We start from the raw sequence: 24,908 nt of genomic DNA on the forward strand, positions 1-24,908 counted from the left end.
ATACAACACGATTTGAAAAATCCCAGTATTATATTGGTATAAGACTTTTCAATCATCTTTCCAACAGTATTAAATCTGAAACGAATTTAAATAAATTTCGAAGTAAATTAAAATGTTTTCTATTGCAAAATTGTTTCTACAGTGTAAGTGAATATCTGGGTGATGTGAATAATTAATCCTATGTACTTTTTATCTTGTAATTCTGAAATTTTGATGTTTTATAAGTATTTTATATTTTTTATTCGACTTATTCTATATCATGTAAATGATCTTTCAGGATGAATAAATTATTATTATTATTATTATTATTATTATAAAGGTCAATAGACTAAACCGATACCAACTCATCCAGCAGATGTGCCAAAGCGTTTGGACAAGATGGAAAACTGAATACATTACCCAGCTACAAGTCAAGGGACGCTGGAAGAAAAATAAAGATTCTCTCACAGACGGAGCCTTAGTCCTTATAAAGGACGACAACACCAATCCAACCAATTGGCAACTAGGCCGAATAATCAGTGTACATCAAAGGACAATATTGTTCGAGTAGCGTCAATTAAAACTTCCACTGGCATCATCAAACGTGAATTCAACAAAATATGCCCACTCCCTCTAGATGATTGAAAGAAGCCTTTCAATGTGGGGAGCATGTTCGAGCAATTTGTGTAGCGCCATCTCTGATGTGTGTTGCCCTTCACTCCTCCACCGAACGAGTAAAAAAACCAGTCAAGGGACACAGCAGTGACCAGTTCATCTCTAGAAATTAAGTGTGACAGACGTAAATAGTTTTATTTTGTATAACCAGTTTTTCTTTCAATATTGTCATCAAACCACGTCTATTAATTATTTATTAATCATTAAGAATTCAATTCAGTTCTTTCCAAGCACAGCGGTTGATTTCAGAGAAAATGCGCTAGTGTTGCCCCTCCTTGCTCTGGGGGGTCGTGTTTGGTGTCATTCCATAGATTTTTGAATATATTCATTTCATTTGTCTTTAATAGAACAAAATCTAACATTCCCACTGAACATAAAGTTGATAAAATCAAATCACTTGCTTTTCAAGTGATTGGAATTAAATTTTAAAGCCACTATTTGAGGCCAACTACGTTCGTCGCTTACTTATCGCAATTACTTATCAGTCTTTATATACTTCATCTAATTTACATACCATTGCACGTCATCGGCGTCATAGCCCGTGACGTCACATTATACCAACACGAAATATTTAGGCGATAGGTGTGTTCTTTTTTAGAATCACTTTGCCGAGTACACTGGCATTACAGCCACTAGACATATTTTATTATATACGCGTAGAACTGATATTTAAAGATTTCTATTAATGTTAACTTAAAGAAATAGACAACAATATGTTTCATTTAATTTGTATAAATGCATTATAAAGCGTTTTTATGAAGAACATTTGTTCGGAACACACTGTAACTGTAATCGAACGAAGCTGAAATTTTGGCATAAATTGGTAACACTTATTTGACAGTTGCGGTGTTGACACTTTTTGTACTTTATTATTTTAAATTTTAAAGTGAATACCTCTTGTTTTATGTCTTGAATATTTTTACCCATTTAATAAAATCTGTTCTTATTAGAACAAAATTAGTGTGTTTTATTTCAAAAATATCACGTAAAAATTTAAATTCGTTGTAGAGTATAATAATAATTATGTGACCTATTTGATTTAAAATGGAATCAGGATTTTTTTATACTTTGGCAACTATGTTAACTTCGATGTCTGACGTAGATAATGACGTGCAACGGTTTGTAAATTAGATGGACTGTATATGGTTTTTAATTTACTCAATGTAGGTGATAAATGGAATAAGTCATTCAAAACTAAAGAAAAATGTATATATGTAATTGATTTTCTATAAGATATATGTAATACATTAAATCACGGTAAGTTACAAAATTTTATTAAAGGGTGCTTCATCATGTAGGAATCACTCCGTTTTTACGTTTTTCTGAAAAGTTGCTGTTTTTCATTTATGTGTTTCTTTCGGGGCTTATTCCCCTGAGTATATGATGTAAAAATAAAAAATTACAGTAAATATAAAAGCTGTTTAATATACACGACTAGCAACTTCTAATAAATAAAAAATATAAGATATGAACAACGGTTCATCTAAGCATCAACAAAAATAAAAGCCATAACATATAAAAATTTAAATATCCCTATTCATCTACAAAAAGACAATATATTGAGACTAGTCTTAGATTAAAATTAATGAACCAAAATATACAAAAAGATCTCTTTCAATAACTGTTTTAAGTTAGGTATATGTTACATTGCACTGTCTGAAATAACACATACTTGGAATCTTTCAAAATATTTCTCCAATTTTAAATTTTCAAGATTTGTATTATTATATTCTATGATTATTCTTTATCTTGAGTGTTTTAATGGTTCTCATTTATATAAAGAATGTCAAAGACATACTGAAACATGTAACTACAATAAAATGGAGAAAGATAGGCCATGCAAGAACACCATACGACAGATGGACTGGAACAATATTAGAATGGTGACCACGGGTAGACCGTAAAGCACCACCTCCACATGTTCCGACTCTGAGCAACGTGGCCTCGTTCATTTTGTGAGCCTCAAACACTGTCCATCGTTTGATATGTTACAGTACTCAGACGATGCAAACTAGATGGGATGGTTAGTAAGACACATCACAGAACCTTATTTGGAGCTTGAAGAACATGCGAAAGAACTAGGTCTAGTCGTTAACGTGCATAAAAATAGACAGAGGAGACAATAGGTAGAGGGATAATACTTGCTAACAGTATACTTCTCTCCGTTGCAGTTGTTTGGATCCAAAGACAATTAAAGTTCAAAACATATAAAATCATCATAATGACCAAAAGGCACATATGGCGCAGAAACATGGACCGTGACAGTAAAAACAATAAACCATATTAGTAATTTTCAAAAATAGATATTGAGCAGGCTGTTGGGACTCATCATTTACGACAATGATATGTGAAGAATAAGGTTCAACCACGAGTTATATCAATATTACAAAGAACCCTCTATAGCAAATTATGAACAAATACTTAGATTGCGCATATAACAATGAATAATGACAGAACGCTTGGTGGAACTATGGTGGGACATCGGCCAATAGGAAGATTAATGAAGAGGTGGATAGACGAAGTGAGAACCAATGCTTGAGGGATATTGAGGGTGGATAACTGGAGGGAAATAGCCGAGAAAAGGGGTTCTTGGAGGCGGATACTTGGGGAGGTCAAGGCCCGATTTTGGCTGTAGTGACATTGGACAGAGGGCGAATGTTCTTATTTGGTATAATAGCAGATCTTAGACATAATTACTCGCGTCAACTATGGGTAATATTGGCCACTATTATCCGTTTTAATAATTTTATTTGTGATTCAAAATTGTCATTACAATTTGAAAAACTGCTTACGGAACATTGCCCCATTGTATCCTTATCTCTATATCTGTAATATCATATATACCATTTTTCAAAGTAAAAACGTTGCACGCCAGAATTTATATAAAGTGACGTCACTTATATTTAAAATTTCCAGAACGTCAACATTAGAGTTCAAATTTCCCTAACACAGCTAATAATACGAAACCCATACGGAACTGCTCGATCTTTCATAGGCGTCAACATGGTATAATAATCAGAAAAATGTAATCATCATTATATTGGGAGTTTTAGAATTATATTGCTTAAATAACCAAAAACATTTGTTATTATTATTAATATAAATTTTATGAAATAACTCTGCAAGTCTAATATTCCACAAAATAATAATTTTAATTAAATATATTAGACAATTGTACGCAACTGATATGGGAATACTTCAAATTTTAATGACAGTTTAGCGTGTGGCAAAATTGTTTAAAGTGTTGCCGCTTTTTTAGAGTAAGAATTTTGTTTATGTTTTGATTTCTTACACAGTTTGATCATATATTATATATTAATAAATTGTATTTATAAATACATATTAATTTTAGATTAATAGCTTTAAAAACTAATTATTGTTGTGTATTGTGATTGTGCTATGCAAAAACAATTAAATAGTCTGTAGAAAGCTGATAAACTTTCATATAAGATAGATTATTTTGAACAAGAAATAATGGCGGGATGTTTTTACTATTAATGCTCTAAAAGAGGTAAGTTTAAAATTTAGAATATATAATTTTATTAAAATGTGTTCTTATGTATTTTAGTGTGTTGCAGTAGTCTTAAAACTAAGTGTATTTACTGTTAATATAATAGTTTGACAAATAGTTGACATTTTAAAAATTCTTCACTAACTATTCTAATGTTTTGGCAACGCTGAGGGGTTCTGACGTCGTCTTGAATGATGTGCAATCATTTTTATATGAAAAACTGTATATATAACTATAGCTATAATCGATATGTATGATGTAGCCCGATCTTATATAGATCAAACAAATCGTAGAATCCAAAATAGTATTTATGAACAATTAATGCACATACAGTCTTAAATTGAAATGAATTTGCTGGGAAAATACTAAACAAATGGTTAAACTTGCCTACTGTTATGGCAGAGTAACATTAGAATTTTTATTCACGGCAAATTAAGTACAATAAAATGAGTCTTATAGGTATTTGCAAGTTTGTATTATTAGAAATTTATTTTAAAAGCACCCTAGTGTAAAATACGACTATCATTTAATAGATTGGACCTGTTTTTCTAGTATAAGATCATTATATCATAAATTGTTGCGTTGTAATATTGGAATAAGACAAAATTTCGAAACCGTAACTTCAGTATTAAATTGATTCAATTTTAAGATAAGATTATTTGATATATTTTGGTTGGAATATTTTGATTTGGTTAAAATATAAAGCTATGTAACAAGGTTTAAATATTCATTTATCACTTATTATATCCTAAGGTTATATTAATAAATGCATGTAGTATTTTCTAAAATCTTCGCTGTTATTATATATTATATTTATTTATTATATTTACTGTTTAAAATAAGAACGTAGAAATTGAAGTAAGAAAAAATAAAAAATATAGTAGAACTGCTATATTTTGTACGAATATCGACATGAATGAAATTAATGATCGACCCTATTTTTAATAAACAAAGACCAAAGTCCAAAAAGGTAGCTTTTACGTGTAGCATTTTTTGATTTTATTAGAACCAATTTTTGTATTGATAAACCATTGTGTTACGAAAATATGGTTAATTTAATTTTTTACAAGTTCAAATCATTCAATCAGTAATTATACCATTCTTATGAGTATCAATACCTTGACGTTAAGTAAGGATATCTGGAAATACAAATAAAGAGACAATAAAGATTGAAAAGTACCCAGACAATACCTATAATTGTTTCTACTACTGGAGTCATTCCGAAAAACCTCGTAGAAAACATAAAAATGCTGGGTCTGAATGAACATCTCTATAAAACCATGCAGAAAGCTGTACTACTCTCGACGTCTAGATGGGTACGAACATTTTTGAGAGATACTAGTAGGGTCACCTAGAGCTCCATAACACGGAAAGAGTCCCATCAGAGCTATATTCTTTTGATACCGTAGGTATCTGGGATCAGTGACTTTTCCCCTTAGAGGGAGTGAGAGCCGTATGGCTAAATCTGATAAGAATAATAACTTAATAAAAACGAAGATTCGCAAAGCGTCGATAATTCTAAACTGGTCTAACTAAATTACAGTTATAATAATATTAGTGCAAAATTAATGAAGTTTTGTGAAACTAACATTGACTAACACAATCAGTGATATTTTAGAAAATACTACTATACCGTTTCACAGTCTACAATCGATCACATTAAAATATTTTAAAGTCTTTTACTCTACTTGAGAAGGAACTTTATTTTGCTTTGGATTTACAGTTTTATTGGGGCTATTATTTATTAGTACTATTCCAATTTCTGTCTTTTTTGTTAAGGCACGATGTTTGTTACTTACGTCTTCCAATACCAAATTAGATTTGCGTTTTCTAGATGACGGGTAAGTCGTTTCTAGAAATGATTCAACGGTTCCTTTTTCCCGAATCTAAAAATATATACATACTGTTATAATAATGCGTTACTATGTCTATGTATAGCGTACTACGTACACTATCACAAAATAAAAAAGAACTTAAAAAAAAAAAGGTATTAAACATTCTTTGCGCAAGCAATGTAGCGATGATACATGATACCACAAAATTGTTTAGATTTATACAAATTTGCAATTTTATGCTTTACTTCCATAAGATCTATAGTAAGAACATATATAATTATGTTTTATTTTCTCAACAAAATATGGGCATCATTCAATATTTTTTACTAACAATAAAAATAAAGAAAATCTATTTTCGTTGGGAATAAACCACAATTTAAGTTTAAAATAAGTTTATTTTTGAAGTTTCGATTTCCACATCGGAAATAGTTCTGAAAATACAAAACATTACTAAAATAAACAAATTTTGTTTTTGTGAAAAATTCTTCTAATAATTCAATTTTATCTGACTCATCCATATTGGCAATTCAGACATATATTATACATTTTAAAGTAGACAACTTTAAAATGATATTGCCAATATTGCTGAGTTGAGTTCCTGGGACGACTTTATTGTAAGATAGTTCATTCGATTACATGAAATCAACTTTAACTTTGGAATACCTGTCAGAAAAATCCTAGCATGTGATTCGTCTTTAAAAAGACAACCACATGAAATGATGACAGTAAAATTCTCCTATTAGTGATTACATATTAAATCATGAGGGAAATTCAGGAAAATATATATCCCACGACAGGGATGCTTTGGAGCCTTTTTAAACCCATCTGAATGGTATACATCATAGTATCTAGTTCACGATGGAGGTGGAAACTGATTTATCCCTATTATTTCTCGACGTTATAATAAAGAAAAACCAATCCCAAGGTTTTCATCACTCTGTTTCAATAAAGATAATATTTAGACTACAAACAAAAACTTTCATCTCTTGTCCGATTAATCAAAGACAACATTTCAAATGAACAGCACGGAGTTTATGAAATTCCTTGTGCAGACTGCTCCCGATCTTATATAGACCAAACAAATCGTAGAATCCAAAATAGTATTTATGAACATTTCATTTCAGTTCGCAATTCCGATTTAATTTCAGCTCTAGGTCAACACCATCTTTATACAGGTCGCAAAATTGATTTTGAAAACTCCAGAACCATAGCCCCCATCCGCTTATATAAACCGAAAATTTTCCGAAAAGCCATAGAAATTGAAAAAAGGCCAAATTGTCTCAATAAAAGAGATGTCGGCAGCCGGTTACCTTCGACATGAAGACCTCTCATAAAGAAAATATCATCCGCTCCACCTTTTAGTCAAAATCTTGTCGTCAGTAGCAGTCATGCATTGATTAGTGCTCAGTCTAGTAGTGTCTGGGGGCTCGGGAGACTGAGACCTCGGAAGCCCTGAAGAAGACATCAGATAAGATGTCGCAAAAGCTCGGCGCAAGGACAACCGAGAAACGGCACTGAATTCTCAATTTGCCTACTCCTCAGTGTCGAGTGATGGCCGGTCTTACCCTGTGTAGCTTAAGATTACACACTAACAGATTCAACGAAAAAGCACCGACCAGAATCTTCACAAAAAACAAATATGAAAAGTCAAAATTCCATCGTCCTATGCCTAGGTCCACTTCTTAGGACTCCTATGTTTAATTCTTATAGTATTTTCATAAGTAATATTTATCGAAAAACAACTACCATTAGCGTTAAAAATAGAAGAACGCAAACACACAGACACTTTTATAGCAGAAAGGGCATACGTTTTAAAAAATTTAACAAAAATCGGCCCTCGGATTGCATGCAGTTACAAAAACGAAGTTCTGGCAGTCAACCTGTTAAAACATGAAATTGACAGTATCATACAGAATGTCAACGAAAACCATGTGAAAGAATTAGACATTCAGAAGGCATCCGGTGCTTTTAACTTGGAATTTCTCGATGAAATGACTAATGTTTACCAGGACTTACAAAATGTTGTTGTTAAGATGGGATCTAAGATTAATTTGCTGCATAGTTTGCTTATTAACTGCCATTTTGATTCTGTATTCGACAATCCAGGTAAATTATTTCCAAATTCATATTATATGTAGTTAATAATTGATGAATACAATCAGGAACGATATACTGTAAAGGCATTTTGTTTGCTAGTACCTACACGTTTTTCTGTCAAAATTAAATAGACAATGGCATTTTAAAAAAGGCAATATGTATTTAAGCTACTTAGCTAAAGTAGCCATTTTTGTACTCTCCGTATGCGCGGGAACGGTATGCGCCGAAACGGTCTGAGCGGGATGGGTTGGGGTGGTAGGTTGCTGAAGCAGCGGTCACCATGTTGCCGGAATTATGGTTTATCTGTTATCTATCCTATGTATGTATAATAGACTCGCGATTATCCGAGTCCCGACTAACCGAGCCTCTGGATTAACCGAAGTAGTAATTGAATAGAACAAATTATGTAATAAATTAGCTTGTAGAGGGAGATCAAGTATATTCAAGTAAACTGCCTACCCATCATGTACAGGAATCAACGTAGTACGTGGATGAATTTCCAAATTTTTAAAAATTGGTTTTTTGATGAGTTAGTTTGCGTTGTTGAGGAATACTTAAAAAAGAAAAACCTACTAAGAAAAGTTTTTCTTTTTTTGGACAACGCGCCATCTCATCCAGATGCAAGTTCGTTGGCTAGCGTTGACAAAAGGTGTTTTCTTGCCACCAAACGTCGCATCACTCATTCATAGTGTGGACCAAGGAGTTTTAGAGGCTATGAAACGGAGCTATTGTCGAAGGCTTCTCCAATTGTTGTTGACCTGGTTGGATGAAGGAATGACTGTGACAGCAGCCCTTAAAAAGATCACCGTTAAGGATGTGTCTTACTGGATAGCTTCAGCGTGGGATGATGTGAAAGAAATTACTTTGCAAAAGTCATGGCGAAATCTTTTTCAAATTGAAGCGAAAAGTGATGGAAAAGATAACAATAACTGTATTGCTGAAATAGTAGACCTCGCTAATCAGTTACCAGAGGAACTGCCGATAAATGATGAAGACGTCAACGAGTGGATTATGCAAGATCAGCAAACGGAACTGACTGATGATGCAATCATCATTTGGCTCTAAAAAATGAACCAAGGATTATTTTGACATAAAACAAAAAACACAATACTTAGGAGACATGGTTGCAACCGAAAAATGAGGTTTTACAAACATTCACAAATGGAATTATTCCACAGGATGTTTCAAAGTTAGGATAATAAAACCAAGTTTTAATTAACCCCGTACAATAAGTCAAATATAAAATTTTATCAAAAAACTGACTATCCCAAATTGAACTTTATACATTTATTCACAGTGTGCTAAAAAAATCATCAACATTGGGCTGAAAATAAAAAAACTGAAATACTTTGAATTTGACCAAAATTTCCTCCGTTGCGTTCTTTTGCATCTCAGTATATATATATATATATATATATATATATATATATATATATATATATATAAAACTCAAATATTTGGGTGTGTAGCGGAAGATAGGATAAAGAAGTACTCTTTTTAGTCTACCAAGCTTTCGCAAATCTTTATTTGCATCATCAAGAAGTTCAGCATCTATCAGGTATACTATTACCTTTACATTGTTATCATTTAAGATCTAACGTTCTATCGTTTTAAGTTGGCAGTAACGAATTCACAACCAATTCTTTTGTTTCTGATAAGAATATTTATAACCTAAATTTTATTTTGTGACTAAGTACATGTTCTGTAATTATTTTAACATAATTTTATTTAAATGTTGATGTATATGTGCTTTAAAGTATTTTAAATATGTGTTTGTTAAAGAACGTTTTTTAAAAACAATTTTGGATAGTTTTCGCCATGATACTATAACAAACAAGGTATGCTCACTTGCCGTTCCAATTTTAATCGACTTTGCGCATGACGTCATAGCGAGACAAAGCCAGGGGACTTGTGTGGATCTTATTTTAACGATGCATCATATGGCAACGTTGTTCCATTACTGTAATGAACAACTTCGAAACTTAAACAATTAACGGTAAGTATACCTCGATGCCATATCTTGCACTAAGAAGTCATAACAAGTTACTTTCTGTGAAAACGTGGTTTGAAAATTAATTAAAGAAATATATAAATCTTCGATTTGATTGTGAGTATTACAAACAAAATAGATATTGCTACAAAACATAAATTAAATATAAAAGACCGGTAAAATGTAAATAATTTGAAATATAAGGAAAAGCAGGTCATACTTCAGACTTATGAATATCATTTAGACATTTATTTTACAATCTTCGTGATTTTTCTCTTGCGGATATTATAATTATCTTTAATATTTTTATTTAGAATTAGTATTTTAAAATACATTTTACATATAAAAAAAGTAATTTTACATCTTCGCAACATTTACATATTTTGCAGCTTCTATTAGGTTTTTTAAATAATTTTTAGTTATTTTTAATTTGTTTCCATTATAACTACTAAAAATATGTTCAAGTTCACTACATTTAGTTACAAATTCCAGTGTTGGTTTGAGTAAACTACCCTCAGAAACGTGGTTTACTCAACTAACCGATTTATTGTTAGCGTCCGGAATATATCCAAGTATTTCTTTTTTTTTGTAACTTAAATGCAATGAAACCGGCTAAATTTTCCAATCAATCCCATTTCAGGTCTTTTATATTCGGAATTAATAAAATCTTGATGACTGTCAATTAAATCTTCAGGGTTAATTTCTGTATCACGACTAGGAATGTTTAGCGAGGAAAAGATCTCTTCAGTGACAATTCCATAATTAATTATACTATTAGTAGTAATATTCCACTATAGTTTTTTTTTTAACAATAGTCAGCTTCTGTAAAATGTTTTGATCATATTCTCGCGGTTTCTACATTAAATTTGTCTCGCTGAAAACACTTGAAGACCCATACTTTACGCATTTGTTTGTCTCTAGGAAACACAAAAAAACGACACTTCGAAAAAGATTTACTTTTTTTATTATAATTGTTTAAACAACCCACCACTGCGCAATACATTATGGCAACCAAATAATTAGTCTTCTTTATAAAGTAGTAGTAAACACAGTAAACTGAATGTTTTCACTACAAAATTTATATACCAATATAATATACAAAGTCTTTACTACATCAATGAATAAATAAAAATCTCATTCACTACGTTTTGAACCACACAGGATAGCAACAGAGAGAGCATTTAACTTGGCATCATTAAAGTTGTCTCAGGTTTACGTCACAGGTGTGCGAGAGAGATGCAAGAACATGCGCGTTGACTTATCTTGTTAGTTATAGTATCATGAGTTTTCGCCATCATTTGTAGGGGTCAAATGAGTTGCTCATTTCATTTGATAAACATCACGACAACTAACCTCAATTAGTGTAAGATGCAAAATAATTCTTTTTCTGTATTTTGTACTAATTTTGTTTATTGTAGCACCCTGATGATGCAAATAAAGATTTGCGAAAGCTTGGTAGACTAAAAAGAGTACTTCTTTGTCCTATCTTCCGCTGCACACCCAAATATTTGAGTTTTGTATTCTATTTGATCAGCGTTGATTACAAGCGTTTATCGCTTTTTTAGTATATATATATATATATATATATATATATATATATATATATATATATATATATATATATATATATATATATATATATATATATATATATATATATATATATATATATATATATATATATATATTTCAAAAGCGAACGAAAAAAGTTACAGGCTATTTAGGTTACTTTTTTCATTTTAATTGATTGTATAATCAATTATATAATTTGAAATAATAAAAAAAATAATGAATTTAATAAAACAAAAGATTACGTACGTCATTTGAATCGTAACTGTTAACCCTAGAACAACAACTTGAAAGTAGGATTACGATACTAACAACGTGGCGTCGTATATGACTCCAAAAGAACTGGCCGGAAAGCAAAACAAAAGTACATTATTTTTTAAATAAAGTGTTTTTTTTGGTTATAAACATATATATTCATAAATTTTATACAAAAATGTTTTTGCATAAATAACAAATGAGAAACTTAAAATAAAACTGTGGTACTTTTAACCTAATCGATTAACCTTGGGTAAACCTTTACGTGTTAAGTTCAAAGCTACCATACATTTCAAACCTTAAAAAAAACTTTTTTTTGCACATAGTAACAAAAAACACCACTATGTTACTAGCAAAGTTTTTTAATATTCTAACTCTACAATTCTAAGTAACGGTAAGATCAATAATGTTTTAATAGATAATATATGGTAGCTAATTATAATTTATTCTCTTTCAGCCCTGAAGAAGCCAAATTAATTCTCTTTGGCGAAAACGTTCGGCGAAACAATTGATACACATCAGAGTCTTTCTTGCAGATTTCCCCAATATTTAAGAGTTTACTATATACATATATATATATATATATATATATATATATATATATATATATATATATATATCACTTGTAAGATACAGTACATATTGTGTTAGAATTGAATATTGTGAACAACGGACTTCTTTTCCCACGAAAGGCTTAGCTGAACACGGCATATGTGTGACATGTCTTGGCATCACACATTGTTACTATTTTGAGCCCATATTTGTCAGGTTTATTAGGAATGTACATTTTAAATGGACATCTACCTCTAAAACCTAACAAACTTTTATCAATGGTGACATATTCGGACGGGGTGTACATCTGTCTACACCGGTCCTCGAAGATGTTCCAAACTTCTCTAATAGCAGAAAATTTGTCTGTTGACTTTCTTGTTAATCTTGTGGTTTTATCATCAAACCTAAGGCATGATATTAAAAATTCAAAACGATTTTTGCACATCCTAGCTCTAAAAACAGGCGGACCAAACTGCTTAGAACATAAATCGTTAGTCGTAAGATTTGAAGATTTCGAGACACCACTGAGATAAAGCAATCCTAATAAAGCGTGAATTTCAACGAGGTTTGTTGGTTGAAGGTAACGTTGTTCGGAACGAAAGCGAGTTTTTTTAATGTCTATTTCACAATTTGTGTATGTCACAACAAATTTTTATAAGGTCGTCTGTAAAAAATAACTGCCACAATTTGTCTATATTCTTTTTATCTGCTTCCTCTGCTCTGCTCCCTTTTTCCCAGGAAGATGAGTAATTAAATTGTAGCGAGATGTTCTTGTATTCTTAGAATGAAAAGGGTTTAGATACCATTTGATTTGTGACCGTTCTTTGAATAAATTGTTGTGTTATGTTGCGGACTATATTTACTTGTAGTTGGTTCTGGACTTTCTACCGCTTCTTCGGCCAAAATTTCTGAATTACGTGCATCAAATTCATCTTCCACGTGATCTTCAGTTTCCTACAAATCTTCAGTCTCGTTTTCCTCGCTCTCAATACATGTCACCATCGTCAGTGTCGTCCAAAAGCAACTTTTCAAGTTCATCATGAGTTAAAGGCTGCTTTCTATTATAAAGATTCTTTATGTTGGGGTTGTACTGGTATTTACCTAGTCAAATACAAAATATCTCTTAGTTTTTAGCAAAATAATAAAATAAAAAAATTACCTGATAAAAATTTATTTTTCACGTAAATAACAACGTGGCGTCGTATACGACAAATCGCTCAGATTTCACAACTTCAAAAAATTATTTGCACGTACCCGCTTGCCTGCGTGATCGTTGTCACTGAACTAAAAGGTATAGGAAATAAAAGCAATGTACGTACAGAAGGGCGTGAGGCGTGAATACACAGCATTACATTTTTCACCGGTCATCGGCGACGCCACGTTGTTGTTCTAGGGTTAAACGCGAAATTTAAATAATCTTTGAGTTTTCTGAAATTTTTCAATTTTCGGTGCATTTTCTTTCCATAAGAAACCGGTAAAGTCGTTCTCGAGTTATGGCGTGACATAAGGATTCATTTTTGTATAATAAATTAAAAATATTCTAAAAATGTAAAATATTACCTCATCGACAGATCTAGATCTGCGTCTTGGAACGTATTCATCCGGTGGAGTAATAATTATTTGTGGGGTGGTATATAAACAAGACGGAGGAGAAGTATTCATGAGTTCCAATTTTTCATGACCAGAAAAATTTTCTGTTTCCAAAGCTTTCCTAACATTATTCAACACAGCTTCTTTGATTAACAGCGAGTGACTAAGTACGTTTCTCTGTTGTTTGAGCTTTTTGTCGAGTTCCTGTTTCATTGTGTCAGTAACTAGAGCCATTTTTTCTTTGTCATTTTTCTTTTCTAAAATGTTTTGATTGATTTTCCTCTGTTTCTCGTCTAGTCGATTCTGTATTGTTTGAATAATAGTCTCAAATTCTTTGTTAGTTTGTAGAACTTTTTTCTTTTCTGCATCTAATTGCATTATTTTGGTCTCCAAATTTCTGGTTTTAGATTTTTGTCTTTGAAGAAGTATTTTATAATTATTGATTTCAGTTGAGGTATGCAAATTTTCTTCAAAAACATCAACCAAGCATTTTCTAAATTCTTTACTTTTATTAAAAATTTTGGTATCTAGGTCTTTGGTTTTGGAATTATCATCTAACAATGCTTTCAACACGTTATTTATAGCAGTACCACAATCATCGACGTTGTTTAAATCAAATTTGAACACAGGAAAGTCTTGCGTTGCCTTGATTGGCCTTTTTTTAACAATGACTTTTCTGACACTTTTTTGAACACTTTTTGGTTCCGTTCTAAGGATTTTTATATCTTGAGTAATTTCCGCAAATTTCATCACATGTAAGTTTTCTTCCAAATTATCTATAGCAGGATTCACACAGACTACCATTTGGACACTACCAACTCCTTCAAAATAGTTTTTGAATAAATGTGTTAATCTGCTATCACGATATGGGACTAGTTTAATAGAACCTCTGTTCAGTTGATTTTCTCGAAGTATTTCCAAACAAGTTCTAAGTGTCATAAGAGAATTGTTTATACTACTAGCTTCTTTTAACCTAAAAAGTATGTCAAAGAGTTAATAAAAACAAGATAAAAATGAATGAATAAATTGTTAGATATGTGTGCTGTCCACGGGATTCTGAGCATGCTTAATATTTAAAGTGTTCCATCCTTTCCAGGAGTTTGTTATCTAATTTTAGTTGTAGTATATATATATATATATATATATATATATATATATATATATATATATATATATATTGATACGATTAGGGTTTATAGAAAATAATTTATAAGTTATATACTACATAATATTAGATATTTGGTTGTTTTAAATAAGTTATATACTAGAGAATTTAATAAAAATTATTTATGTGAGGGTATTTTAAGAAATTAGCATATAATAATTGTAAAAAGTTGTATTTTAATGTTGTAAATAGATTTAAGTGAGCCATGTGCATAGGCAACCAAAAATACTCTCGAAGTGACAGATAGAAATTAAGAATTATAAGAAATATAAGTGGGGTTATATTGTTTGAAATGTGGATTTTATTAAATTAGAGTGTTAGTTACTAATTTGAATGTTTATTCTGATCTGAAAAGCCTAAATGTCAACAAAATTATCAATGGAACATTAACGAATTCTCCAGAGTGCAGAGTGTGACCATTGTTTACGGTCGAACATTCTGGAATAATGATTATGGCGGTGGATCGAACAGATATTTTTTCGAGAACATCTATATAGAAGTTAATAGAACGAATGGAACATGATCTCTTACCAGATGATTCTAGAGGATCCAAAAAGATATAAATACCCGTGATTTGGATTCAAGAGGAAGTTTTTAGTCAGAAGTCAAGCAGTTTATTATGAAAGTTAGTAGATTAGTCAATTGTTCACAGTTTTAGTAAGTCAGTCAAGCAGTTTAATAAGAAATATGAAAGTTAGTTGGAGATAGTCCAATTGTTTAATATAGTGAGTTAAATGAAGATTAAAAATTATGCATATATTTAATGCACATTTAAAATTATACACAAATAATTATTGAAGTTTATAAAAGTATATTAGAAGAATATTGGATGGACATTGGAAGGAATTAAAATTATATTATGATTGGAGATTAGTATAAATCAACTTATAATAATTGGATATTGGTATATTGAAAAGAAGAATAAATATAAATGGTGTTTGCTGGTTTGGTTGGTGGTGTATAAATGCTGGTGAAGAAAACTATATCTTATATTGGTAGAAGCTGATAATTGGAAAAAGTAATTTCACAAAAAACAAGGATAACTGAAGTACGAAGACATTCAGTGGTGATTAGAATCTATATAGTGGAAAACAGTTCATTTAGGCATTCAGTGAAAGAAAGGTACAAAATTTTGTTAATATAATTTAGTTAGTGTTATAACAATTTCAATTTTGAAGATAGTTTGTTTAAATTTAACATTGTCTATAGAATTTAATTAGTTTTATAAGAACATCAATTTAAAGATAGTTTATTTTAAATTTACATTGGCTAGGTTAGATATATATGTGTGTTTCATAATAGTTATAATAAAGATAATTTAAAAAAGTACTTACAAGCTAATTCTTTGAGAACCGCGATAAAAACCCTATATATTATATTATTAAAAATACTCATTGCTCATCATTCAAACAAAAAACACATCATAATAATTTGGCGCCCAACGTGGGGCTCTCTATTTAAAAGAATTAGTTTGGGAAGATAAGTGCTCTCATATAATTAAATTAATTATCAGTAGAAAGAAAAAGTATAGATTTTAATTTTAATTATATTTGAACAAGTAAAGTCTCAAAATGTCTCAAGGAAAGAAAGGTACAAGAAGCAAAAAGAATGAAGAAGATGTGGAAGTAGAAACACAACCTATACAAGAGGAGAGTTTAGTTCAAGTTCCACAAGATACTGCAGAAATGAATCCAGAAAGAGAGGAAAATGTCAATATGGCAGCTTTGATGTCATTAATGATGCAGATGAACAAGACAATAGAAGAGAATTCAAAAGAAGTCAAAGAAGACATGAAAAAAATGGAACAGAAAATGGAAGAGAATACGAAGAAAATGGAAGAGAATACGAAAAAAATGGAAGAGAACACGAAAAAAATGGAAGAGAATTATAGAAAATTAGAAAAGAAAATAGAAGATAATAATAAAAAAATTGTAAAGCAAATAGAAAAACAAATGGATAAAAAACTTGAAGCTGCAGAGAAAAAAGTAGCAAATGAAATAAAAATTATACGGAATGATTACAAGAAAAGGATAGAAAATGAGAGGACAGAAGTAAAGAGGATTATTCAAGATAATAAGATAGATATAGAACAGAAAATAGAGTTACAGAAATGTAACTTAGAAGTAAAAATTAACGAAGACAGGAGAAACACAGAAGAAAAATTAGACGATATACAACAAAATATCCAAATAAATAGTAATCAAATAAGAAATGTGGAACAGAGAATAGATGATATTTCACAAATGAGAGACATAGGGAGACCTTACTTAAATTTAACAAATGAGACTGGGATTAAATTCTCTGGTAATATAAAAAATTTGCATCCTAGAGTATACATAAATAGTTTAAAACATAAATTAAGATTGGTGAATAATATTAATGATATTAAAGATTATATTAGAATGACATTAAATGACAATGCAGCAACTTGGTTTGCTAGTATTGAGAATGATTTAGATAATTTTCAAACATTTGAAAATAAATTTTTAAATTATTATTGGGGTGAATTAGAGCAAGCCAAGTTTAGAGAAATTCTATATTTTGGAAAGTATAATCAAAATTTAAAATCAAATATGGTAGATTATGCATTGAAATTGATAACAGTTGCAAAATATTTAGAACCACCACTTAGAGAGGATGAAACAGTCTTAAATGTATCTAGACATTTTGATGCTGATGTTGTGCAAACCGTAACTGTACAAAATATTCAAACAATAGATAGTTTTATTAATTTTATTCAAAGAATACAAAGAGGCAATATGACAAGTAATAATAACAACAAAAAAAACAATAATAACTTTCAATATAATAAAAATGATAATCAACAATATAGACAATCATATAACAATAATACTAGGTATGGTAATAATTTACAAAACTTTAATAATAATAACAGTAATCAAATTAGACAAAATTGTAATAACAATACTAGTTATAATAGACAACATTTTAATAACAGTACTAATAATAATAGACAAGATTTTAACAATAGAAGCTGCGAAGACAGGGAACGAAATAGTACAAGGCAAGAAAATGTGAGTAGAAGTCATAGTAGGGAAAGACATAGGACATCAGATCCAAGTGGTCAGATACAATCTGACAATTCTAATAATCAAAATTTTGTGCAGTAAACTTTCTGAATTACAGGTTAGGCCATTGCTATTATGAAAAACCTTCTGAATTTATTTCTTTAGATGAAGAGAAAATTATTGAATCTATTAATTTAATTTATATAAATGCTTTGGCCAAAAATAAAATGATTAAAATTATGATAGATACTGGTTCAGAAAGTACATTAGTCTCGGAGAATTTTATTTTTAATACATTAAAACTATCAGATATAATAAAGATTCCAAAAATTAAAATTATTGGTGCAAATAATAAGAAGTTGGGTGAAATTGATAAACTAGCCAATTTTAAAATTAATATTCTTAATAAAGAAATTAATATGCAAGGATTTATTGTCAAGGATTTATGTGTTGATATATTAATGGGAAATGATGAATTGGAAAAGAAGAAAGTAAAGATAGATTTTGAAGAAAAAATGGTAACTTTGGAAGGGCAAATAATTAAATTTATGCAGAAAGATGAGGTAGAAGAAGGAATAAGAGTTGATAGGATATTATTAAAAGAAAATAATGATGTTTATGAAGAAGAAATGTATTTTGATGATAGGGAAATGTCCCAAAAGAATGTAAAGAATAATTATTGTAGTGAATATTTAAGGAATGGAAATTTTAAGCAGATGGATGCCTACGAGGCGGAGTGCGTAAAATTGGAAGCAAGGAATAATGAGTACATAATGAAGAATAATTTTATTTGTAAAGAAGAAGATATGATAAAAGTTTTAAATTGCCCTGAAGAATATAAATCAATAGTCATTTCCATATTGCAGCAACACAAGGGACTTGTCAATAAAGAAAATAGAATTGCACAAAATTATATCCATAGTATAAAAGTTAAAGAAGAAAAAGATTTTAAAACAAAATCATACCCAATACCATATAAATACAGAGAAGAAGTAAACAAAACAATTAATAATATGTTAGAAGATGGAATCATTGAGAAGGCAGATACACGTTTTATCAACCCTATAGTAGTAGTGCGTAAAAGATCAGGTGAAATCAGGTTATGTTTGGATGCAAGGAATATTAACAAGATCACTGAAAAGCAATTTGAAGCACCAATGAGTATAGATGGAATACTAGGAAGAATTACAGAAATGTCATTTTTCACTAAAATTGATTTACAGCATAGCTTTTGGTTAATACCTCTAGAACGAAAAAGTAGACAGTATACAGGATTTCAGATAGATGGAGTAGTATATCAATTCAAAGTACTACCATTTGGACTTCAATCATCTTGCAGTGTTCTATGTAGATGTCTTCATGATATTTTGGATCAATATGAACATTTTGTAATTCACTATATTGGTGATATATTAATTGTTTCTAAAACGGCTGAAGATCATGAGAAACACCTAAAAATTATAATAAACAGATTAGATAAAGTTGGACTTAAAATAAATCAAGAAAAATGTACATTTTTTCAAAAAGTAGTGATATATCTAGGTTATAAACTTAATACTAACAGCTTACTGATATATCCATTTTATTCAATAGACTTGATTTGTTAAATAGATGGTAGATTTCATTATTTTGAATCAATTTGACATCATACTTGTTGAATTTTGTATATATGGAAATTAATTTGTACCCTAAAAATCATAATTTGGGGTTAGACACAAAATTGATACTATAATTGCTATAAAAATGTCTTTCTAATATAATAAAGTGAAAAAAAACTTACCAATTTATATTGATGAAAGTTATTTTGAATGGAAATAATTCCTAGATTTTGTCTATAAACAAACAGAACACCATATCGATTATATTTTTAATTAAGGTTATATTTTATTCTCTGATATCGCATCCATTGCCCCATTTGACATGACAGTTTGACCATAGAATAGCCGAACTGTGCTCCGTTGTTCTCTGCTTTGACATAGACAGCGAACAGGGATGTATTTAACACATTTTAAATAATAAAAAAAAAATTGAATTATTAATTTATTAAATTTAATAAGGTATGAGAAAATTAATATTTAAAAAAATAATAAGTAAATTATTTATTTTAAATATTATTTTGGGGTATTGATACGATTAGGGTTTATAGAAAATAATTTATAAGTTATATACTACATAATATTAGATATTTGGTTGTTTTAAATAAGTTATATACTAGAGAATTTAATAAAAATTATTTATGTGAGGGTATTTTAAGAAATTAGCATATAATAATTGTAAAAAGTTGTATTTTAATGTTGTAAATAGATTTAAGTGAGCCATGTGCATAGGCAACCAAAAATACTCTCGAAGTGACAGATAGAAATTAAGAATTATAAGAAATATAAGTGGGGTTATATTGTTTGAAATGTGGATTTTATTAAATTAGAGTGTTAGTTACTAATTTGAATGTTTATTCTGATCTGAAAAGCCTAAATGTCAACAAAATTATCAATGGAACATTAACGAATTCTCCAGAGTGCAGAGTGTGACCATTGTTTACGGTCGAACATTCTGGAATAATGATTATGGCGGTGGATCGAACAGATATTTTTTCGAGAACATCTATATAGAAGTTAATAGAACGAATGGAACATGATCTCTTACCAGATGATTCTAGAGGATCCAAAAAGATATAAATACCCGTGATTTGGATTCAAGAGGAAGTTTTTAGTCAGAAGTCAAGCAGTTTATTATGAAAGTTAGTAGATTAGTCAATTGTTCACAGTTTTAGTAAGTCAGTCAAGCAGTTTAATAAGAAATATGAAAGTTAGTTGGAGATAGTCCAATTGTTTAATATAGTGAGTTAAATGAAGATTAAAAATTATGCATATATTTAATGCACATTTATAATTATACACAAATAATTATTGAAGTTTATAAAAGTATATTAGAAGAATATTGGATGGACATTGGAAGGAATTAAATTATATTATGATTGGAGATTAGTATAAATCAACTTATAATAATTGGATATTGGTATATTGAAAAGAAGAATAAATATAAATGGTGTTTGCTGGTTTGGTTGGTGGTGTATAAATGCTGGTGAAGAAAACTATATCTTATATTGGTAGAAGCTGATAATTGGAAAAAGTAATTTCACAAAAAACAAGGATAACTGAAGTACGAAGACATTCAGTGGTGATTAGAATCTATATAGTGGAAAACAGTTCATTTAGGCATTCAGTGAAAGAAAGGTACAAAATTTTGTTAATATAATTTAGTTAGTGTTATAACAATTTCAATTTTGAAGATAGTTTGTTTAAATTTAACATTGTCTATAGAATTTAATTAGTTTTATAAGAACATCAATTTAAAGATAGTTTATTTTAAATTTACATTGGCTAGGTTAGATATATATGTGTGTTTCATAATAGTTATAATAAAGATAATTTAAAAAAGTACTTACAAGCTAATTCTTTGAGAACCGCGATAAAAACCCTATATATTATATTATTAAAAATACTCATTGCTCATCATTCAAACAAAAAACACATCATAACAATATATATATATATATATATATATATATATATATATATATATATATATATATATATATATATATACAGTAAAACCTCTGTTAACCGAAATAATTGGGGGGAGGCCGTTTCGGATAACAAGAATTTCGGTTAAAAATAACATTGTGTTTTACAGTATTCTTGGTCAAAGTACTGGTAATAAAAAATGCTATGAGGTGATTTCATAATGTTTTCTGATAAGTAAATACAGAATAAAGTAATAAAATTAAGGAAAATGAACAAGTTTAACATGCTTCTTTAAAGAAATTTTTTATTTTCTTTTGCGTTTTCGTTTGACAACGATGTTTTGCAGCTATATCTCTCCATCGTTCATTTTGCAGAACGTCATGAATTTGCCTCATTCGATTGTTCGACGAAACGTAAAGCAAATCTGAAAAGGACAAAACTTTATGCAATGACAACAAAAATTAAGAACCTAATCGTGTCCCTAACTAATTAGGCCTACTATATAAAATTCTTACCACAAGAACCATATCAGTGATGTCCTGGTCGATGAATTCACTTTCTGAATCATCGGCTGCTAATCACTCACGTATCTCTTCTTGGTTAATTTCGTCACATCCCGGCAAATTTTTTATTAAAGGTTTAATTTCTTCTGTCGTTTTTTACCATTTTCTTCTTCAGGATCGTCAATAAGAATCCAATCAAAAGGTTTGTTCCAGCATTTTTCCAAAGGTTTGAGAATTTCGGGAACACTTTTAGATTCATTCGTCTCCTGTAATAACAGATGTCTTAAGAATGCTCCTCTGTAATGTCTCTTGAATATTTCTATTACTCCCTGGTCTAGCGACTGAATTAAGGTGACATTCTGTGGCAAAAATCTGACAACTGTCACTATTTTGTATATTTTGAGGGTGAGTTGGCGCATTGTCAACAAGCAACATTTCGTTGACGGGAAGGTTTTTTGATTTAAAAAGGATTTTACACTTAGGACGAATTCATTTTCGAACCATTCTAAAAATAAAGTGGTCGACATCCATGAGCTTCTTTGGCTTCTATAAAAAACTGGAAGTGCTTTTTCGGAAATATCTTTCAGAGCTCTTTGTTTTTTTGATTTCCCAACACACATAGGCAGCAATCGGTGAGGGAAATTAATGGAATTGTTACGTTTTGCGATAAAAATTTACTTATTATTGACGAAATTATTGAAACTATCAGCCGTTTCGGTTAAGGGAGGTTTTACTGTATATATATATATATATATATATATATATATATATATATATATATATATATATATATATATATATATATATATATATATATATATATATATAAAGAAAAGAAATTTAATCTTTGCAGATTAGTTAAATAGTAAACTCTTAAATATTGGGGAAATCTGCAAGAAATACTCTAATGTGTATCAATTGTTTCGCCGAACGTTTTCGCCAAAGAGAATTAATTTGGCTTCTTCAGGGCTGAAAGAGAATAAATTATAATTAGCTACCATATATTATCTATTAAAACATTATTGATCTTACCGTAACTTAGAATTGTAGAGTTGGTAGCTAATTATAATTTATTCTCTTTCAGCCCTGAAGAAGCCAAATTAATTCTCTTTGGCGAAAACGTTCGGCGAAACAATTGATACACATTAGAGTATTTCTTGCAGATTTCCCCAATATTTAAGAGTTTACTATATATATATATATATATATATATATATATATATATATATATATATATATATATATATATATATTCAGTAATTTTCCAGGTTTGACTCTGCATTGAATAATTTTGGTTTTGACAAACACCATTTTTTTGACGACGTTTCGGCAAGGTCGCACTTCCCATTGTCAAGTCAGGTAGTGGCCAAAATAATGGTTTTTGTCAAAACCAAAATTATTCAGCAGCAGCAAAAATATTTCCACAGGAGCTAGCGAAAATTAGTGAAGATGGGGACTATTGCGCCGACCAAGTATTTAACGCTGATGAAACGGGACTGTATTGGAAAAACATGCCTAACCGTACTTACATCGGAAAGATGAAAAACCTGCAAGTGGACATAAAGCAAGTAAAGATCGAGTAACATTATTACATACTTTGTAGCAATACATCAGGAGATAGGATGTTTAAACCGCTCTTAATAAATAATTTTCTTGGATCACGTGCTTTAAAAGGCAAAGATTTACTTTATAAGTAAATCAAGAAAAAGCAGTTGATGTTAGAAAATTGATTCTTCTTCTTCTTTAAGTTCCATCTTTTATAGAAAGTTGGAAATCATCATGGTTATGCGGACTCTGTTGACTGCCGCTCTAAAAAGTTCTGTACTACTGCATTCAAACCATTCCCTTAAGTTCTTAAGCCAGGATATTCTTAGTCTTCCCACATTTCGCTTTCCTCGGATTTTGCCTTGCATAATAAGTTGTAATAATGCGTATTTTTGTTCTCTCATCACATGTCCTAAGTACTCAAGTTTTCGTCTTTTGATAGTTAATATTATTTCCGCCTCATTTCCTATCCTTCTAGTTACTTAAACGCTTGACGTTCTTTGAATCCATGATATTCGTAGGATTCTTCTGTAATACCAAAATTCAAAGGCGGCCAACTTATTCAGATGGACTTGTTTTAGTGTGCACGCTTCCAAGCCATAAAGAAGAGTAGAGAACACGTAACATCGAAGCATTCTCAGGCGTAGTTCTAACCTTATATCCCGACAACAAAGAGTTTCTTTCCCGACAACAAAGAGTTTCTTTGTTGTCGGGAAAGAAAGTTGATAGAAAAATATTATTTAAACTGGAAGAGTATTGAAGAATTAAGCTATTTTAAACACGTTTTAGAGTTTTAGAACGAGACAATTTTGAAACACATCCACCTGCAGACGAAGTTCATAAATAATTAGTTTACTTGGATACGAATAGAAATATGGACCAGTTTTTTTTTTAAGATTTTGTACGAATTCCTTTCAGCTATTCGAAGTAATTTAGCCTATTTCTCTTTTGTTTTTGTTTTGGTTTTATGTAATTTTAGAAGGAGTAAAAAGAACTGATAGAATCAGAAATGAAGAAATAAGAGAAAGACTGAAAATCAAACCGATACTCGAGTCAATCAAAGAGAAAAAATTGGCATGGTTCGGACAT

At 30.0% G+C, this 24,908-nt stretch overlaps 1 protein-coding gene across 1 annotated transcript in view; it reads right to left on the minus strand.

Moving 5' to 3' along the window:
* Positions 1–1,788: 1,788 nt before the first annotated feature.
* Positions 1,789–24,908, minus strand: part of LOC140432539 (kinesin-like protein KIF23) — a 28,033-nt gene continuing 4,913 nt past the window's right edge. The window contains exons 2-3 of the mRNA XM_072520490.1: positions 14,024–15,026; positions 1,789–6,051 (exon numbers count right to left, since the gene is read on the minus strand). Coding sequence (XP_072376591.1) covers positions 5,845–6,051; positions 14,024–15,026 — 1,210 coding nt within the window. The 3' untranslated portion in view covers positions 1,789–5,844. The remainder of the gene's footprint in view (positions 6,052–14,023; positions 15,027–24,908) is intronic.

This window comes from Diabrotica undecimpunctata, chromosome 1 (genome assembly GCF_040954645.1).
Source record: "Diabrotica undecimpunctata isolate CICGRU chromosome 1, icDiaUnde3, whole genome shotgun sequence".
Lineage (NCBI taxonomy): Eukaryota > Metazoa > Arthropoda > Insecta > Coleoptera > Chrysomelidae > Diabrotica > Diabrotica undecimpunctata.